Genomic DNA, 20,434 nt, shown 5'->3' with positions numbered 1-20,434 from the left:
AATGTACATCAACATATTTTCAACATATACATATATATTCACACATAATATAGCTTCATACAGGAAGGAAAGAGTGCTACCATCTTCAATAAATACTAATTTAGGGAACAGTATGATCAAAGTGTTCAGTATGATTGTGTTCAGAAAGCTGAATTCGCTATACTTCTTAAAGGAATTCTGAAAATCTGCAACTACCAAAAAATGATCAGGTTTCATTACCCAGGTAATACCCACATGATTACACAAATGCTTCTCACCACAGTTTGCTTCACAATATGCATTTAAGAAGGAAGTTTCAAAATGAGAAAAAATTATTTTCTCAGTCCACATCATGCTTCTGCTAGCACAATTTCTCTCAGGAAATCCACCATATTTTGGATGCCATGAGACAACATTCACCTCTTCATCTTTGAAGAAAAGGAAAATAAACACAAATGTCCTTTGAGAAAGAGCTCACACAACAGCAAACACATGGTTTTACAGATAAACCCATTTCTATATCATTATTTTTCTTCATCTTGTTTTTATTCATATTCCAAGTTGCAAAACACAGGTTTAATTATTTATTGTTGGGAAGCAAATACACAATCATCTGAAAACATGTAAAATCCAACCATAAAAAGGGATAAACTGAGTATTTGAATAGTACTGACCTTCCCATTAATTGATCATGTTGGTTTTCCTAATTAAAGAAGAAATGCGTTTTGGAAGAGTTTATTAGAATATGCAGGTCCTAGTTTAACTTCTAGAATAGCATTTTATTTCCTTTCATTAGGTGCATTTTTTTTTTTAATTTAAAACCCATCTTTGTGAGTCTTCACATCAGAAATGCTCATCTGAAAGAAAAAGATTGAAATAAGTTTCTAGGCATTTAATTATAAAGTTTTTCATTGCTTTTGCACCAGTTGCTCTGTACTACAGATGGTTTCTCGCAGAATCCGCTGGCGCAGGGAATTGCTGAAGGGCAAAGCAACCGAGTAGCCCCACTTACAGCTCCAGCCTCTCAGAGGGCTCTTTCAGAATCTGCATGACTGCAGTTTATGGCTCCTTGTTTAATGCATATGAAGGATGATCAAAGGAGCATAAGAAGTGGCTGTAGAAATAACTAAACAGAAGAATAAAACCAAAGATCTCCATATAACTGATAAATGGTGCTGGTAAAAGGAGGAAACAAGAATGAAAGGAGGAGACCAGAATGAAGCAAAGGAAATCTGGTTTTGATCCTCCTTGAGCAGGGAAGTTGGACCAGATGACCCACTGTGATCCCTTGCAACCTGATTGATCCTGTGAAAACCAGAAGCAAGATATAGAAAGTGATACAAGATGTGCAAAGATCTAGGACTGAAAAAGGTAAGCAGAGACTAGAAGAGGATGTCCTGAAATTCGAACTAATGAGGCACAACCACGAAACACAAAAACCTGCAGTTACTATTTTATTACAGCTGTACTGCAGGCATGAAAGAGTATAATTCAAAAGTCTGCCAACAGTGCAGACTTATCTTGACACAGAAAATAACTGCACACAGATTGCACAGAAGAGTCAAACTGAAGAAATTACCAGCTTGATCTTAAAAGATAAACAAAATATGGGTCAATGAAATTTCTTATCACCATTAAGAGTGGTGAACAAAAAACACATCAATAAATGAAAAAAATAAGACTGCCTGTCCCACTGTCTCTGCAGAGCTCTTTGCAGCAAAGGATCTGCTCAACCACTGCTCTCCCAGTTACCAGCTTGTTGCACACCTTGCTCCAAGTTTTAATTTTTTCTATTCTGTGTTATGTAAGGTATGTAGGAACTACAGGGCTCAACAGCAGCCATAAAGGTACTGGGTATTTCATCCCTGCCTTAGCCTGACCCTAAAACACAGATATGCAACTTCCAAACCTCCAAACCCCAGTAAGGTGAGGCTGTTTCTCAGTTCACTTCTACCTCTTTAAAAACCACAGGGCTACTTAGATAACCTGAAACACATTAACTAACCCACCCAAACCACAAGCAGCCAGGCATTTTGGAGATCACCTACTCACAAATCAGTCAGAGGAAAGACTAACTCTTATAATCTTTGTCATAATTTTCCGTGAACCAGCACACTTTAAATGTCAATTCAAAATTTTAACTATGTCTAAATATTTTAAGTAATTCCATTTTTATCAAATGAGGTCATTTAACCTTTTAAGGTAAATGAGTATCTTAAGTTCATGCTTAGAAGTTCCCCTCTAAGAGTTTAATATTATAAGCACTCTGGGGGCAGATAAACAGGGAAGCATCAAGGAATAAAAGATTTTTTATAAAAAAAAAATAGTGGTAGAACAGAAAGTAAAGAAAACATATGAAAAGAATCTCAAAAATAATGCATTTAAAAGAGTAAGTTTTTAGTAGCTTCCTTACCTTTTATACCAAAATAACAATGAAGAAATGTCTCAAGTGATATTTTGGATACAATTTTCAGTTATCTGAATGTGTTGCTGCACTGTCTGGTTATCACACATCACTCTAACTGAACTTCCTTCAGCACACTCACAATATTCAAATTTACTTACCCTTCACACCAGATTCTGTCACAAAAGTCTCCCTGCTGCCTGTGAACAAAATTCAATCTCTGATGTTTTGAAATAGGATCTGTCTCAATCTTGCCAAGACTGAATTGCTTTCGATTGTTACAAAAACAGAGGTGGAGGGGGCTGAATTCCTCTCTTTGGAATTGAGCGAGATCAAGTTTTTGAGAGTTTGAGTCTGACACAGGCTCTGGCGTCCCACCTTCCTCAAGCCTCAGCAAAGCCCTCAGTAGCAGCCCTTTGTTTTAACAGCTCTGACAAATAGCTCCAATTCTATATGCCACATATGAAGCCTAACCCGTATGCCAAAGAAAAGCATACTTTGATTTTTAATGCTTTTTTCTTCTGTCAGCAAACCATCTTCCCCTTAGATTCTGTAAGTGGTGGCAGATGAATTTATTTTATTACTTAAATACATAGTATTAGTAAGTCCTTCTAACTGGTCTGATTTTCAAAAATGTTCCTTTGCATTTGCAAGCCAAGAAGAGATACCCAAAAAGAAGAAAATCATGTGCATCATACACCACATGTTTATATTCTTTCAGACTTAAAGCAGACTTCCTTTTTGATAGAGCTGCTACACAGAACCATGGAAACAAGTTCTAATTCTATTAAAATCCAGGCAGAATTTAAGTCTTTTTATTTATATAACCCAAGAAAATTCTTTGATGGAATTACATTTTGAAATTATGCCTGAATGAAAACTAAATGGTTTACAAGAAAGTCATTCTTAATACTTAATGCTGTTCATCACCAAGGCTTTTTTTTCTTTTTATTTTTTTAATCAGATATAAGAAAATCAGAATTTTCAAAGTCAACTTTCAAAAATATGTTTTATTTCTCTCTGTAGGTCTGCTCAGGCCCAGGTGTTTTTCAGTAGGAACTTCTATTGTACCAAGAGATTTTAACCAAATGCCTGGTTTAATGATGAAGTCAGAGAAAAGCATCTAAAAGTAAATTTTCCTCATGTATAAGACAATTTCTTTTCTGGCAGATGGTAGAAATAACACTACAGGAAATACAAATGAGAGAATAATGGTTAATAACAACAAAATGTATAATCTAATACCATCATCTTGTTTGTTCTGACACTGTTTACTGTACTGTCTACTACTAATTGTTACTTTCTACCATACCAGAATAGGCAGGAAATGAGCTACATCAAAATAGCAACCATGGCAATACTTCGACCAAAGTATCATCCCAATTACTTATCACTTCTCAGTGTTTCTTTCCATTCAAAATAAGTTGTTGAGCCCACCTTCCATTTGGAAGTGAGGGACAGGAAAAATGGTAAATATAGGATTTGCATAAAAATAGCATTTATTGTAAATTTGCCATTATAACCACAAAGGCTTTAATTAGACTCGCACAGAAATCAGAACTGGCCCCTGATTATCTTTGTGGGTAGGAAAAGATCCACACCTGCCAAATGCAGAAGAATGCAAGTATATGCATTTATTTTTATTCTTGTAATTTTCCAGTTTCACGTGGCCATTCTACATTTTTTTTACTGATGTCTGGTTGCCTGCTCAGTATAAACTGGCTAATGCTGATAAGCAGATAGAAAGTAATGAGAATCTTGATGCCATTTTATTGCACCAAAATGCATGCTATGTATAAGCCTTGTGGGGGTTGAAGAACAAAACACAGTGAGCTACTGTGAGCTACATTGTAACCAAAGCTTTTTTTCCATTCCTTAAAGAAGTATTGGGTTGAAGAATTCAAAGTTATCCACTCGTTAAGTTTTGTCACATCTGAAAGATGTTAAGGTATCTAGTGCTGTCCAGAAAGCAAGAGCCTTGCAGGAACAAAATGCTTTATGATGCACAATTATTCAACTATCACATAACTTGTATTTTATGTTCATTTCTAGTCACCACCTACTTCAGAACTGGGATTTGGGAAAATAAGTAAAATTCTGGATTATTTTCAAGAGCCTAATAGATTACACAAAATACTAATGAAACATGCAAGTAGCTGCAAGATGCTAGGCAGGCGCTGGCTATACACAGGGAATATGGCACCACCCAGTGGGAAGAGCACTACATGAAACATCTGCATTAAAAGAGCCATAAAGAAACGTAACTCTTCAAGGTTTGCTGTCTTTTTAATTTTATTTTTTTAATTCAGGTTTGTTTGTTTTTAATAATGGAACTGCTACCTATTTTCGGGATCTGTAGATTAGCTTTGGAGGAAAAAAAGAAAGGGAAAATTAATGGATCTCAGTTACAGAAATTAACATGGTATCCAACTGTACTTCTTAGAATGGCTTCAAAAATTTTATTTTGCAGCTTAGCCCCAAATATTTTTCATTCCATTAGAATCTCTCCATTGCAAATGGCAACTAGATCTTACCTTCTCATAAAGCCTCAGAAGAATCCCCTCCTTTTAATGAAGATATTACAGCTTTTTTATCCAGAGCTGAAGCCAAAAGTCTGATTGCTTCAAGCTTCAAACACTTTAAAAGTCAAATTTTAATATGCTTAACCATCACTGATGTTTTCAACTAATCAGGTGCTCAATCCTATGATCAGAATTTATTTCTGATATTTTCACTGGTTGTACTACAGTGATGTGAAAACCTTTATTACTCCAAAACTCTACCAGTCTTTTGGTTTATACAAATAGGCTCACAGAAGTGTGAACTGGAAATGTTGGAAGGCCAACATACTACAGGCTGAGTAACATAATTGTATTTAAATTGTACTGTATTGTATCATTTGTCTTGCAAACAAGACATCTTTTCTCTCCTCCTCCCTCCCCAAAACTAGAGATGGAGGTTTTCTGTAAGAATTAAGGCTCTGCTCACCTGAACAAATTACTAGAATATAGGCTGACTGTGCTTTGGAACTTTCACTGGTAATACTGGATCTGGCAAGCTCCAACTCCACCATCTAAATTAAGAGCTACACAAAAATCACAGAATAACAAAATGGTTTGGGTTGGAAGTAGCCTTAAAGATCACCCAGTTCCCCAGGCAGAGACACGTTTCAGTAGACCAGGTTGCTCTGGGCCCCATACAAGCTGGCCTTCAACACTTCAAGGAAGGGGCATCCACAATTTCTCTGGGCAACAAAGGGGCAATATTTAACAGTACAAGCTTGTGTATGTACTACAGGCTTATGTAGGTTTTCTATATAATTTATTTTTTCCCTTCCCAAAAATACAAAGTGTCAGCAGACTGTATTCCATCCTCTCAAAATACAGTTTGGGGCATACCTCTAACAAATTCCCTGTCCTTTTATGCAGCATGTTTCTTTATTAGTTCCTACAGTTTATTTAGATGAAAGTATGGGGATAAAGGCACAGATGAGTCTTCCATCATAAACTCACAAAAACAAACTCAAGCATAAGTTTCATCTTGTATTTATTTAGTTTTGACAGCAGACACAAAATACTTTTAGTTTCCAAGCTGAGAGATGTTAAGTCCAGTTTTGAAGAATCAACACAAAAAACAAAGTACACAGACACAGGTGCACTTGGGGGAGAAAAAGGTACATACATGAATTTAGCTTTTTTTCTAATTCCCAGATTCTAAAGCTCAGCATAACCAACCTGTTTCGACAGCATATACAAAGAGACAGCATATCACAAACCCTCCTGGATAGCAGGCTTCAGCTTTCACAGTAGGTAAGCAAGTACCAATCCTGAAGAAACCCCACACAGCTCATGTGACCTGAGCCAGAAACACTCAATGGCTTTAAGTGACAGGTCCTGTGTGCAGACCAGCAACATCTCCCTGGGACAGCAGAAGCAAGTATCTTCAGGAGCACAGGGGAGTCTCACCTCCCACTTTGTCCTCCTAGGGAGGGGAACTTGTTCCCTCAAGGCACATGCAACAACCCAGTGAATCTTGCACAGGCCAAGCCTTGCCTGAAAGCTTCCTACCAAAAGCCATAGAACACTGGCCTGTGACTTTGACTCTTCTAGCCCACATAAATAACTACCTCCACTTTTATCTTTCAGTCTTCCCCACTGTATTGGAATGGCTGAAATTTGTACTCAAAACAGATGATACATAGGTATCGTACTATCACAAAAACAATATGCACTGCCAGTGGAATTCTCACACACGTATGTGTCTTAGTAAAAAAGATGAAGTAATTTTCTTAAATACAGCACATGATTTCAACATCCAATATATGTAAACATCTGACACCCCTAATCAGACTGACATCCATGGACTACAGTTTCTCTGGTTACAGATGGATGCCTCAACTCATAAACTTAGAGCAAGTATCATTCTGCACTTTCCTCTATCCCTCACAAACATGTCTTCAAAACTGCAGATGTTCTGCAAGAGCTAAGTGTTTCCCAAAGCCCATTTTAATTCTAAACACACAGGATACTAAAGAGACAATGCACAGCATTTGTTCAGCACAAAAAAACACCTGTTCTTTTTTTAAGAAGAGAGTTGTCTTTTCAAGCTCTGGGTTTTACAAGAATAAACAGATGACAGACAAATTTTCATTGATCACAGTTAAAAAACCCCAAAAACCAAAAAACACTAAAACAGATTAAAAAGAATGGCAAGATTGCTCAGTTATTGGATAAGAAAATTTCCCTAGGCTTCCTTCATGCAATAAAGCAAGAAAAATAAATTTCAAGGTTTAAGCAAATTTGTACTTTCATGTAAATATCAATTGAGGAAAAAACTGTTGATATTAATGACTAATTAAAAAATTATTCTGCATTTAGACGATGTGCCCACTTGCTTTCTATCGTTCCTGGTAACCACTGAGCTCAAACTCCTGAGCATTCACAATGACAAGAACAAAATGCCAGCCAGGTTAATCCTAAAACTGCAAATCTGCCAAATCAAAGTATGTTTATTACTCTGACTACATTTCCTAAACGTGCTCCCTGAATAGACAACAATTTGAGCTACCACTACTTCCAAACCAGAACATAACCATCAACCTTCAAATTGATGATTCTCTCTAATTATTCACTATTATTTCTATGAAATTCTAATTATTTCTATTTCTACTATTATTTCTAAAATCTGTGTGGTGAGGACTGCTTTATATACCAGTATCACTGTCATATTATGTACAACTTGGCACCTTCAAAGGGACCCAATTCTGCTTCCTTGGACAGATGTAAAGATTTTTATTCCATAAATTCACTTTTCCTGCAATTCTGGAAAAGAAAACATGGTTAAAACAGGCAGAATATACTATTTGTTTTAGCTGCTAAACAAAACAATTACTATTGTATGAGGGACATAGTCCTTTATGATGTAAACTTCTGTGAATGTAGCATTTACATGAAGTCTTTTATTAGCATGAAGAACAAACAAATGCAACAGTTATGACAACATGCATGTTTTAGTCTACATGACAGAAAGGCAGTTCAGAAATGTGGTATGTATTCTTAAAATGGGTGAAGAGCAACTGCTCTACAATGTGTTATTTTGGTACATGGATTATTATGCTATGAGTTAAAAAAATACCCTCACAAATTACCAAGTGATCTATCTTCCTTTCACTAGGTCAGACCATTCCTCAGTTACAGGAGGTATATTTAGAGTTTTATTTGACTCAGGAAACGACTGTCTCAGTGTTCCCTTGGATTTAAGATACTTCAGTATACTAAACAGCATATGGAAACTGACCAGTTATTCAATATTTGAAAACACACAGAAAGAGGAAAACACGGTGGAAGTACTACTGAAACAGCAAGAAGACTGGAAAAGCTGTAACTAAACTTCTCCCTGTGCTTTTCTTTAAGAAATCAAAATAGCAAAATTTACCAGCCTGAAAATGCCATAATGACACATCACCTTAGCGAAATGAAATAACTACACCATAGTGAATACTAGGAGATCCTAAATTCTTCACTTCTGAGGAAGAAACAAAACTTCATGACAATGGATGCCTAAAGCAAGGGGGTGGGGGGAATGAAACTGTTTCAAGTAACTTTTACCAACCTATAAAGACAGCCTCCTGTATTTACCCGCCTCCATCACACAGCCAAAAAACACTTGTGTTTGCGAGCACCCACGTCACGAGAGCCGCGACAGCCTGGGCGGCTCTACGTGCACCGGCGGCTCCGGGGACAGGGAGCGGCGGGAGCGGGCGGACGGCGCCGCAGCGGTGCTCAGAGCCGCACCGCCCCTCCCGGCGGGGCCGGGCACGGCCAGGGGGTCCCTCCGTTACCTTCCCAGAGGAAGTGGCCGCCCTCCCGCCGCAGGAACTTGTACCAGAAGGGGCTGGCGGCGTCCTCGTCCGGCAGCGCCACCTCGGCCAGCCACAGCGCGGGCTCCTGGGCGGGCAGCGGGGCGCTCGGCCGCGCCCGCCTCATGGGCACGGCGCGCCGCGGGTCCCACTCGCCCAGCTCCGGCCGCGACCCGGCCACCAGCAGCTCCGCGCCGCCCTCCGTCACCCGGCCGGGCAGCACCACGCCGAAGCGGAACAGCATCGTACACAAAGAACGGCGCTTAACCGGGAGCTCTGCTATTGCACAGCCGCCGCTGGCAGGCCGCCCGGGCCCGCCCTTCCGCCGGGGCTGGGGGTCGGACACCGGCCCGGAGACCGCCCCTGGCCCGGACGCTGCCCCGGCCACCGGCCCTGCCCTTGCGGAGCCCGAGAGGTGCCTCCTTCGGCCGGGGCTGCTCCCGCTTGTTTCGGGCGCTCGGCTGCCGCACGCACGCTGCCGGGGATCTTCCCCTCCGAAGGGGAGTTGAGCAACACCGAGCCTCAATCGCCTCCTAAAGTGGGGATGGAAAATCCCCTCCGCAGCTAAACACTGGCTCTCCTGGTTGCCAAAGGCTACGCGTCACGTATGGTGACTGTAACAAGGATTATTGCTGCGTTAAAGGAAGCCATTGCAATTACTGCCAAGAACTCAGGCTTAATTTAGCGCAGCAAAGACATCATTGAAAATTGCCGTACTTGCAGCTACGAACAAGGACTGGCTGCAAATAACGCTGTAGTGTTCATGATGTTTATGTCTTTCCCGCTGACAGCCAGCCAGTCATGGTGAGAAAATAAATGTGAAGTGCTGAGGGAGGTTAGAAAGCTTTTAAAGAAATCTGGAGTTCGCTGCACGAGTTCTGTTTACGGCCAGAAGGGGAAAATTTGGCAACTCCTACGCGTAGCAATACTAAGGACTTAAAAAGACTGAGGAAGAGGATGCAATCCAGCCATTTAATGGGCGGTCCCTGCTTGAATACACCCATTTCAGAAGCTTTTAAGGACAGAAAAAGAGAAATGGTAACTTTATTTAGGTCAGGTTCTGGGAACAGGATGAAGGCCTTTCAATGAGTCAAAAGAAATCCTGCCTCAAGAGATGGCTGTTTGTTTCCTTTATGCAGGGGTGATGACACTGAAGTGTATGTGCTGCCAAATTTATTTTTAAGAGTGCTTTAGCCAATTTTCACTGATACTCATTGAACTTGTGTAAGTGATATTCTACCACTTTTCCAGACATAACCAAAACAAATGAAATTCTCACTGTCCTCCATTTCTGCTGGCTTTACTGTAGCACTGCTGCTTTTGTGGAACAGTGCAGCACATTTTAATTTTTTTTTCTCAACCTTACAGTTGAGCTACCCATACCCTGTCTCATAATTTCAAATATCTAACTCTTTACCATACACCCCCATTTTAGCAGCACGAGACAGAATGTAAGAATTCTGGGGTTTTATCCTAAAGATCAAGCATGACAGGAGTCCTAAAACCACCTCAGCATATTGTGTCTACACAAAACCATATGCTTCTGTTCATTCCAGTCACAGCTTAAAAACTGCAGGATTCAATAGGGCATCTGATTGACAGTTTAGTTCCTGGCTGTTGTCTAAGCCCCAGTGTAAAGAGAGACCAGCAACATCCATCTTTGGACAAGACTGAACTGCTTTGTGCCTGTAAATATTGAGTCCTCATCTTAGACCTGTAAGCCTTGTGGAACAATAAAAAATTGTTCTGTAGACTCTGATGTGCCAAGTAGTATCTTTAAAATTAATTTAGTCAATTTCTTCTCCGGGATCTGCCTTAATCCATTTTGTGCCACTCAATATTGTGTGTTAAAGATGACAGAAAGTGGCCAGCTTGATTTCCTGACGTTTCCTCAAAAGCCCTAGTGCAGATAAGGGTTAGGTTGAGAGATCAACAGGAAGGGCTGAAAAACTGGATCTACTGATGGATCCTGCAAGACTGAGATAAAAACTAGAAATGTAGATTGGTTTGGGACATCCCATGGCTGGGTATAGTGGGAACAGAAGAGCAGTTTATATTGGTGAAATTGCAGGCTGAATGGGGGCTGTAGACAGGATAAAATTTATTAGCATTAGATCTGAGACTGAGGAGCTAAAGGTACTGTGAAGTTTGTTTTTGCAAATGTATGTTTTTTCCCCTGTTAGATTTGCATGGTCTATGATTTGTCATCTTCTAAACTGGAATTTCAGCTGGAGTAAAGGCAGAGGAGGTAGGGAGGAGTTCCACTTACTGTTAGTATTTGGGATTGAAGGAGTTGATGAAGTACTTCCACAGTTGAGCCACTGCCATAACCCTAAATTTAGTTTCAAGTGTCACCCTAAGCCTCTTAAGGAATTAACAATAGTTTCCTTTGCCAAAATGACCTGTTATTCTAGTACTGCCTGGCCAGTGCTCTTCCCCTAGTTCTTAACACTATTCTGAAACCTAAAAGCTTTCATGATAATCCAGTCATCTTTTACAACCACAAATTAAACATGACTATTTCCTTTTTTTTTTTTTTTTCCACTATAGTAAGTCTTCCTTCCAACTTGGCAAGCCTTACAATTCCCATCAAAAAGCTTTGGCACAAAGGGGCAAAACCCCAATAGTTAAGCTGTTTTTAATTGTCACAAAAACTACTGTCACTCATTGATTCCTGTGGGAACAAGCTACCATCTTAGGGGTCTGTTTGCATTGCAATCATAAATGCTGTGCATTTGTGCCTCTCACAGCTGTTTAGGATCTCTCAATATACTTACAGCAGCCACTTGCTGAATGGAAGCCCCGACTGACCTCAAATCAAACAGTGAGCTAGCAACACAGTGAGGCTTAATGCCAAGTTTATTTAAAAGCCTTCAGTTTATTGTTTCTGCTACCATCCGAGGCATTTGCTAAAGTTGTTTCTAACTGGCAAAAAGGGAAGAATTATATGAAAAAAAAAGGACAGCCTATTTTTACACAGCATTAGTGTGCAAGAAGGGACTTGAGAGATCAGTTTCTGCAAGAATGACTTGCTTTGTGGAGTTCACCTAAATTGTACCAATACATAGTAGCCTTGTGTAATTTCTAGCTAATTAGCTGGCTTATTATCCAAAATTTGTGCAGGTAGTGGGGATCACACAGGAGGACTCACCGAGGCTGTGTACCAACTTAACATCAACCAACCATCAGTTATGCCTTCAGGTTTCTGCCTAACGGCTGTATCTGAAAGGATTCTACGGAGAAGGCTGAATGTCCAGAAATGTGACTTCATTTGCAGACATGTAAAACACATTTAAAGGCATTTTCACTTGCTGTGCACTAAACATTTGCAGAATCACAGTTCTAACATTCTGCAGAAGTCAAATTTCTTATGGTGTCTCTTTCAGAAATAAAATTGTCATGATATTTTTGTGAACCCAAGAGTTTTAAACCATTTGTTACATCCCAAAAAAATTGTGCAAAGTATTGCTGGCCGAAATTTTAGTGAAGACAGTAGTTGAGAAGTTTGACAGCATACTCCAGTTCAAAATTCAGCTTTCCAAGTGGAAAGTCATATTTTTCTTCACAGTTTTCTTATCTGCAAAGTGTCTACTAGGTATAGAGACAGCACACAGTTATCTGATCAATGTGAATACTACTAAAATGACAGCTGAAGTTAATAGTTCCATGCTGGGGTAGCCTGTGTCTGCAGTATAAGTGTTCTTCTTTTAGCAATTCCAAACTTTTGCCCCATAGCCCAGTTGCAGCTTGGAACAGCTTTATCTGTTATTGCTGTACAGTGATCTAAGATGGTATTTCCAAGTAGGGAAATCTGTAGTGAAGAGAGAGAGCTTGAATAACAGAAACAAAACACAAATACAGAAATATTTGGTTGGAGAAGGGAGGGAGTATTCCTGATTGCAAGTTGTGGGTGATGTTTAGATTAGCAGTGCTCCTTCCTAGACTTGCCTTTCTTCCCTTTTTAGGTCATTTTCTTTCTTGTAAAGATACAGAGAAAGTGTTATTGCAATTCCCAAATGTTTCTGCTAATTATAGAAAAGAGAAAAGCAGCACATGGCACACAGTCTTGCTTGTAAAAAGGCAAACATTTATATTATGTGATAAGCTGATTTAGATGTATTAATGATTTGGGTAAAATATTCATTGCTGAAAAATTTAGACAGCCTGTATTTCTTCAAAGAGATTGTGCTAAATATAAAAGAAACCTTATTCTAGTGCAAATAATTTAAGACCACTGGTTTAAGTAAAAGTTAAGTATTCTAAACTACTCAATCGACAGACCCAGACCTTCTAATTGAATTCTAACTGTCCTTCTCTTATCAATTCTGATAGAACTATGAACTAATGCTCTCACCAATATTTCTAATTTGACAATACAGCAGCTAATAAATACCTTTATAGACTGAAGACTGAAAGAAGACTAAGATTAAAGAACTTGTTAACAGATAAGCACTGCTATCCATAATTTTTAGTTTAGAGCTGTGTCAGAGCACTGATAACTGCATGATCCATTTTAGCTGCTTATTGCTAGGAGCAAACTTTTATGCAGACTTAACTACAGAAGTTCTGTCAGGAATGACCATTTCAGGAATTGTGTTGGAAAAATTTTCTGCAACAATAGATAGGACACTAAAGGAGATGGTTTCCACTTTTGCATGGGGGTTTGTGTAGCATATTTTTTAAACAGGTTGTTGTTTTTAGAAGTAACTTGGCAGTATAAATATGCAATAACATTACAGTAAACACTACAGAAATACATACAGGAATAACTGATCTGGTAGGTTTCTTTTTTCAACATCCAGTTAAGCTGTCTGCATCCTCCCCAGCCTCATATGCCTTGGGAGCTGGAAAAAGTTCCAACATATTTCAGCATGAGGCCCTTTTAGGATGTCCTAGCAGCCTCACCAATGTCCAGAAATGAACAAATATTGCAGACTAGTCCAGCACATGGCTCCTTTCCTGCCCAGAATGAGCCATAGTTTTTGGAGGGATGCTCCACATCATCTGTGGTACATTTGCACTGGGATGCTGTGACCCAAACCAGCCCAGAGTTCTGGTAGCCCTAGCAGGAACATGGCCCTTCTGCCCGGCACAAAGGGATGAGAGAGGCCAAGTGCTTACTCAGAGATCCAAGTACCTGGAGCTTCTTGAGTGAAAAACAGTATGTAGCAGTAATCATTACAATATTAACTCATTGTAAACTTCATTTTTTAAACCAGCCTATTTCCACCAATGTTATATCAGGTTTCTAATTAAAATGTCTACTTAAGGGAAAAAAGAAATGTTTCAGCTGTTTGGAAACAAGACAGTGTAAAAACAAATACTTGATTGTACGGAATAGCAAAACTTTATTTCATTAGTTAGGAGAATGCAATCTGACCCAAAACTTATGTGCTATTAAGTTTTAAGTAGAACAATGTGCCTGCCTTTTTTCTGGGGAGACTTAAATAATCCTTCCACTTTCAAAAGCCAGTGCTCATTGATCCTAATAATACACCCTCTGTACCTGTGCCAGGCTTGAGTGTTCTTGGGATCCCCAGCAAATTACTGATTGATAGAAAGTTCCTGTATATTATACTCCTGTGGCCATTTTAAGAAAAATTTAATTGTTTATTTTTCATTATGCAGACCTTTTAATTGCAATTGTTTTATGTATGACCAGCAACATTTCAGGAAGTCACACACAGCATTAGATGTGGAGTAAAAGGTGAGAAAAGCAACCATGGGAAAGGAAGTTTGACAAGAGAACTTCCTTCTCAATTTGTGCTTAAGCAATAGGCTTCTAGCTCCAAAATTGATTGGAATTTAATAAACAGCCAAAAAATTGGAAGTCTTGCTGACAAATCTGACTAGATTTTAGGTAATTTACTAATTACTTAAGTTATGACTAGATTTTAGGTAATTTACTAATTACTTAAATTACTATTAAGTAACTTAAGTTACTGTGCATTTACTGCATAATGATTAAAGAGCTTTGGAACAAAAGCTGTTTGGAACAGTAAAGGTTTCCCTTTACTTGTTTTTTAAAAAATTAAGCAAACTGAAGGATATTATCCTTAAAGCCATGGACCAGTATCACAAAAGGAAACAGAAATTATAGAAATGATTGTTCATTTAAGTATACAAGTCTCAGTGGTTATTATATGCTTCACATAGTACAACAAATCAAACTTACTGATGACTGACCCTACCAATCAATTTATTTTTCCAGTTATATTAAAAAAGTAAAAACATCTTAAAGCCTTTTTCTTAGACAGAAACTGGATCAAAATACAAATCCAGAAGTTATATTTAGATCAATACATGATATTTAAGGCCTAGGAAAAGTGGCAGCAGAAATTAAAAGAAAAAAAATTTAAAAAGAAGAGAAAGCATCCTGATCCATACCCAACAGCTCCACAACATATAAAAAAGAAGCAGTTATATCACCAGTAAATCTAATAAAACAGAGATTTAATGCTCAAGTGTATATAACAGCATATAGAATACCTTACTCTCTTTTTTTTAATATATGAATCTGTTGCTGTATCACTGCATCAATACAATGCATTGCTGCTTATCTTTCTGGTTTCACGTGTTGACCAAATTTTTCACTGCACATCTCTTTATTTAAAAGAATTTTTATTTTGGCTGTTTTGGCAAGCTTCCCTAAATTCACTTACCTGGCACACAAATAATCTTTGCTAAGAAACAAACACTATGTTCACCCAGATATAAAGAAACTCTTGGAAATAGGAATTGCAGTCTAGAATGAGAGTGTAAACAGTCTGCAACTTAGCAACCTTCCACCGGCCATGGCAACAGCTTGCAGCCAAGAACCAGGAGATGTGTATAGCATACTTTGCAGACTAGATCATAGACAGGGGACTCCTGTTACTTAATTTGGTATGTGTATGTTGCTGTGTACCATAGTAACCTGTTTCCACTTGAGCTCAAGCTCTCACACAGATGCCTCCTCATTAGCATGGCCTCAAGGTAATGGCACAGAAAGGTATTTCTGTGGCATCACCTCAAGGTAATGCCACAGAAACCACACTTGAGCTGTACTTGGCCCCTAAGTCAGCAGATGATCACTTGGTTTTTCTTCACCTGTTTGAAAGAATAATGGATATGGAAGATCAGTCCAAAACCAGATCCATCATCTTAATCAACAGTATTACAACAGCCTTGGAAGTACAGCGCACACTTCAAATATTCTATGTGTAGAATTACACTTGAATTACACATACATTGTCTTGAACAGCTATAAGAACACTTGAATTTTCAAATTACATTATCCTTCTTGGTGCTTACTTTTTATTCTTACTGTATTCAACTATAATTCAAGCTGTTCAAAACTTCTTATACCTAAGCCCTCTAAAGTGGTTTTAAATTTACTGAAAAATAGCACTGAGATCTAATTTTTAGAGATTCCTTATTGGTTTACTTTTATACATTAACTAATCTGCACTTTTCCATAAGCATAAGTTCTCAAGCTAAGATCATTAAGGCTTAGTGCTATATAAAATATTGTTGCCAAATGCCTTTTCTATTCTGAGATAAATCTAAATAGAAAAGATAACAGATTCATATATTAATACCAGGCAAAATTAATTTGGGCAAAAATGCATAATTCTCAAGTATTACACTCATTACCTCAAATTCCAGGTAAGTGGAATTATTTTCTTAAATTATCAGAATTAGTTTTTGCTTGATAGCAAATTTCATGTCTGTGAAACTTGTAGAATAAATCTTGATCTGATCTCTCACTTTTTAGGCTCCTGACCATAAAACAATGAAATGGGAGTCTTTAAAAATACATTTATATAGGGATTGTTGGAACTAGTTCCATGCAAACTTCAGCCAACCAACAGTTCTTTGTAGCATGTAGTAGCATATCATGTTCCAAGTTCTCAAGAACATAATCTTATTCAAAGAAGAGGTTTATTACACTGCACATATTTATGAGTAATTTAAATATATTACCAAATACAGCTATCCCACTGGCTAAAATATTTGTAAGGAGGAAAAGGCAAAGCTAATAGAGCTGTTAGCTGGCATGATGGCCAGTCTGGATTGACAGGGGCAGCAGCACAGTGAAGCACTTGATGTGCCACTATTAGATTTCCTTTGGAAGCATCCACATTTTAAGTGATTTAAACTGAAAGCAACAATTAAGCTCTGCATTTTCACTTATGTAAGTATGAATATGCAAATAAAATACCTTTATGATCAATGATATTGTTAGCATTCACTACCCTGAACTGCATTAAATGACACATCAAACAAACTATCCTTCAGCATTTTGCAAAGACTGTGGTGCAATAATTCAATCTGTTGCTTTCATAATCAGAAATTCTCAAAGTATCACTTCTGGTGTGGTGAATTTGACCAGTATTATTGCACAGTTCCTCCTCACCAGAATACAAGTGTATTATGTGAGGTACTGACTGTGGGTTCCAAGTATAACAGAGCATTTGTCTTACCTTTGCTTTCTGAACTACTTTGCTTTCAGCTGTACACACACTGCTTTCAAAGTACATAAATTCTATCAATATAAAACAAGCTAAACTAATTGACAGTGCTTTCTTCAACACTATTTCTAAAGAGTGATTATGAACACAAAAGACACATTTAATATTTGCATGCTGATCTCCATGCTCCTTTAGTCACTGCAGATACTTGTTTGTCTCTATCAGCCATCCTCCTGTGGGTTGGAAGTTAACAGTCTGGCAAGTTACTAGCATCAATGAAAAAAAAAAAAAAAAAAAATCAAGCCTGTTGCCATGTGTGACCAGTGGAACAATCCTTGCTACAGCATGCTCAAAGCCAAGTACTGCAGGAGAGGTGGCAAACACAGACCTATCCACATCTGTACTAAACAACCATCTGCAGCACAGCAACATCAATATTTGATTCCAGAAGGATCCTATGCCAAACCAGCATGAGACTTAGACGTTTTTAGATCTAACACTGCAAGAGCTGAGCCCATCGTTAATTGCCTCCAAAAGGAACTGCACCAAGGTAGCATATTGTTTTGCAGCAACTCAGTTATATCTACCTTCTAATGCTTTTCCTTTTAATATTTTTAAGGAGAGACAAACGAGCATTCATATAATTTTGGTCTCCAGACCTTTGTAGGGAAAGTTAAACCAATCTTACTCAAATGAGGTTCTCCAACTGTGTTAAACACTAAACGTCACAAAGTAGGTTTTCCTCTCTTCGTATTTAAAAAGTATGAAATAAAAAGCACTGAATGTCAGTGCCTTCATTTGCTAGCAGAAAGATTCAAAGTGACTAGCAAAACCATTCTTTTTTTGGAAGTCAAAAGCTAAAAGTTTTTGAGAGGTAACAGATAAATCCACACCCTCCTTTGACTTTATTACCACATAAAGGATTATATACCTCTGGAAACATATATTTAATCTTCTCTGCTTTCAGACCATCTATTTTAAGCCATGGTATTTAACAGAGGTGGAAGTTTTAACTTAAGACTTTATGAAAATAAAATTGCTGTTTATAAAGCTATGCAAAATGATCTTTTAGATACATAATTTACACTAGTATGACTGTGGATTAAGTGACTCAGTAGGAACAGCCAATGGGGTATTATTATTTTTTGAACAGTGCCAAGAAAACTACAGAAATTAAGGAAAAAGGAAATATTGCAAAGAAGCTCTTCCCTGTCTGAAATACGCAGACACCAAGAGAGACTGATCCTTTTTCTACCGCTTCCCTCAGCCATGTTTTTTGCAAAGCTCTGTGGATTTCAGTAAAGCTCACAATCAGCTCAAAAGATAAAAGGAACTATTAAGCTTCATCAACTTGATTTGGGTACTACATACATTTTTTTTTGAAAACTGTAGTTCTCTGCCATTCAGAAATTATTGCAAATATGCCTTTTCTTTAGGGACAAGTCTTCTACTAGAGACCTATAAAAGGGAAAGCTACTGAATTGTTTCACGGCAGTGGATGAATGGCACACTATTACCTAGAAGGGGTTATTTCAGACCTGGAAAGTTAGTACTTTGGTTAAGAACTGAGACATATTTTAAGCAGCAACCCATGTGACCTAGATCAGAACATCCTGGAAACTGCATGAAAGTCAAATGAATCCTCTCATTTTCCCACAAACACTTCTTAATGTGAATTTAGTAACAGTGTTGTCATGACAGTATGTGAACATGTACAAATGTCTATGCCGTGAATATGTGTAACATATAAGCTACCAAACTTCAGATTGTTCTACTGAGACCAAAATCACTCAAAATCTGTGAAAAGTTGTCATGTATATAGTAAATCCATCTGGTAGTTACTGGTAGTCTTTCCTAAGTTCTGGTAAGGTTTATTTCTATACCACTAGAAAATGAGTGGTTTTATTTCACATTTATTAATATTTGCTTTGCTGTAGCACATCTTTGTTCAAACATTACTACCTGCATAAATTCAAGGAAATAGAAACCAATTCATTTGACACATTGATCCAACTAAGCATAAAATTAACTCTACGTGCACTTCAGAGAATTACTATAGTCATAGCTTTAGTATCTCACTTCATTTAAACGTGATTAGATCTATATAGTCCATGTAACAATAAATAGTGACTTTTTTTCCTTACAAGTTGCATTACGGGTAAGCTCATGAGAACAATTGCAATTAAAAGCTGTGTGGTCACATGTGTCTGGGGGCTGCTAACCCTTACTATGGGTGAGTCCCCATATAACAATCCTCATGATAGTTTCAGCTTGAGCACAACTCTAAAACTTTACCACCATGGATGCAAGTAGTCATTCTAACCTGGTCAAAATATGGAATAAAAACATAATATGATCTTCATACAACCATCAGGTACTTTGCTTGAGATCTGATGTCACATGGCATGCATCAGTTGGCCACTTGTTAAGCTTTCCCCAAGATCTCTTAGGTCACCACAGCTGCCAAGGAATAGTCATTCACTTTGTGTGTTCTCACTAAGTATCATAGTTAACAGTTAGTTGTTCAATTGCTGTCAACCAAGAGTGGCTTAAAGTTCAAATACGATGTTCCAAAGGCAGGCTGTGCCCTACCTTTAGAGCAGTGGTTTTTAAACCCACTTTTGCTGAGAGCATATGTGTGGTCAGAGCAAAATTAAAGACCAGTTATGACTTGCCTTAACTGTCAAAAACATAAATTACTCCAAAGTCTCCACTTATTTCAATGATTTCTTACTTACATTTTATTTCATCTATGGATGTTCTGGCCAACCTTATTTACCACACCTCTACACAAGGTAACTAATTTACATAGGTTTCTGTGTGTTATTGTGGGACTAGTTAATGTATTAGCCATAACACCTGCTCCTGCATAGACCCCCTTCCATGGGTGAAATCTGCCAGAAGCCATCTCCTGTGGGAGCTTTCTACAGACTGCAGCTCCCTTCAAAGCAGATCCACCTGCACCCCACTGGACCTTCACTGGCTGCAGAGCTGATACCTGTTCCTCTGCAGTCCTTCATGTGCTTGAGAAATGACCTGAGTTACCATGGTCTTTTCCACAGGTTGCAGAGGAATCTCTGTTCCCACATCAGGGACTTCCTGCCTCTAACCCTTTGTGTCTGCAGGGTTGTTTCTCTCAACGTTTTTCTCACTCTTCTCTCACAGCTGCTACACAGTGTTTTTCACAGTCTCTTAAATGTCCAGTCTCTTCTCACAGAGCTTCCTCCCTCTGGATGGTAA

The 20,434-nt window shown here is 38.3% G+C and overlaps 1 protein-coding gene across 5 annotated transcripts in view; it reads right to left on the bottom strand.

Moving 5' to 3' along the window:
• The window catches only part of EPM2A (EPM2A glucan phosphatase, laforin), a 35,724-nt gene extending 26,678 nt beyond the window's left edge, over nucleotides 1-9,046 (bottom strand). The window contains exon 1 of one of the 5 annotated variants that reach the window (XM_021527004.2): nucleotides 8,724-9,046. In XM_021527004.2, coding sequence (XP_021382679.1) covers nucleotides 8,724-8,985 — 262 coding nt within the window. In that variant the 5' untranslated portion in view covers nucleotides 8,986-9,046. Of the gene's footprint in view, nucleotides 1-257; nucleotides 2,558-8,494; nucleotides 8,641-8,723 lie in introns of those variants that run through there. The other 4 variants (XM_031504344.2, XM_031504342.2, XM_021527005.2 and 1 more) reach the window with 4 other exon arrangements.
• Between the last annotated feature and the right edge of the window lie 11,388 nt (nucleotides 9,047-20,434).

This window comes from Lonchura striata, chromosome 3 (assembly GCF_046129695.1).
Source record: "Lonchura striata isolate bLonStr1 chromosome 3, bLonStr1.mat, whole genome shotgun sequence".
NCBI classification, from domain to species: Eukaryota; Metazoa; Chordata; class Aves; order Passeriformes; family Estrildidae; genus Lonchura; species Lonchura striata.
This window is presented reverse-complemented; position numbering and strand designations above follow the sequence as displayed.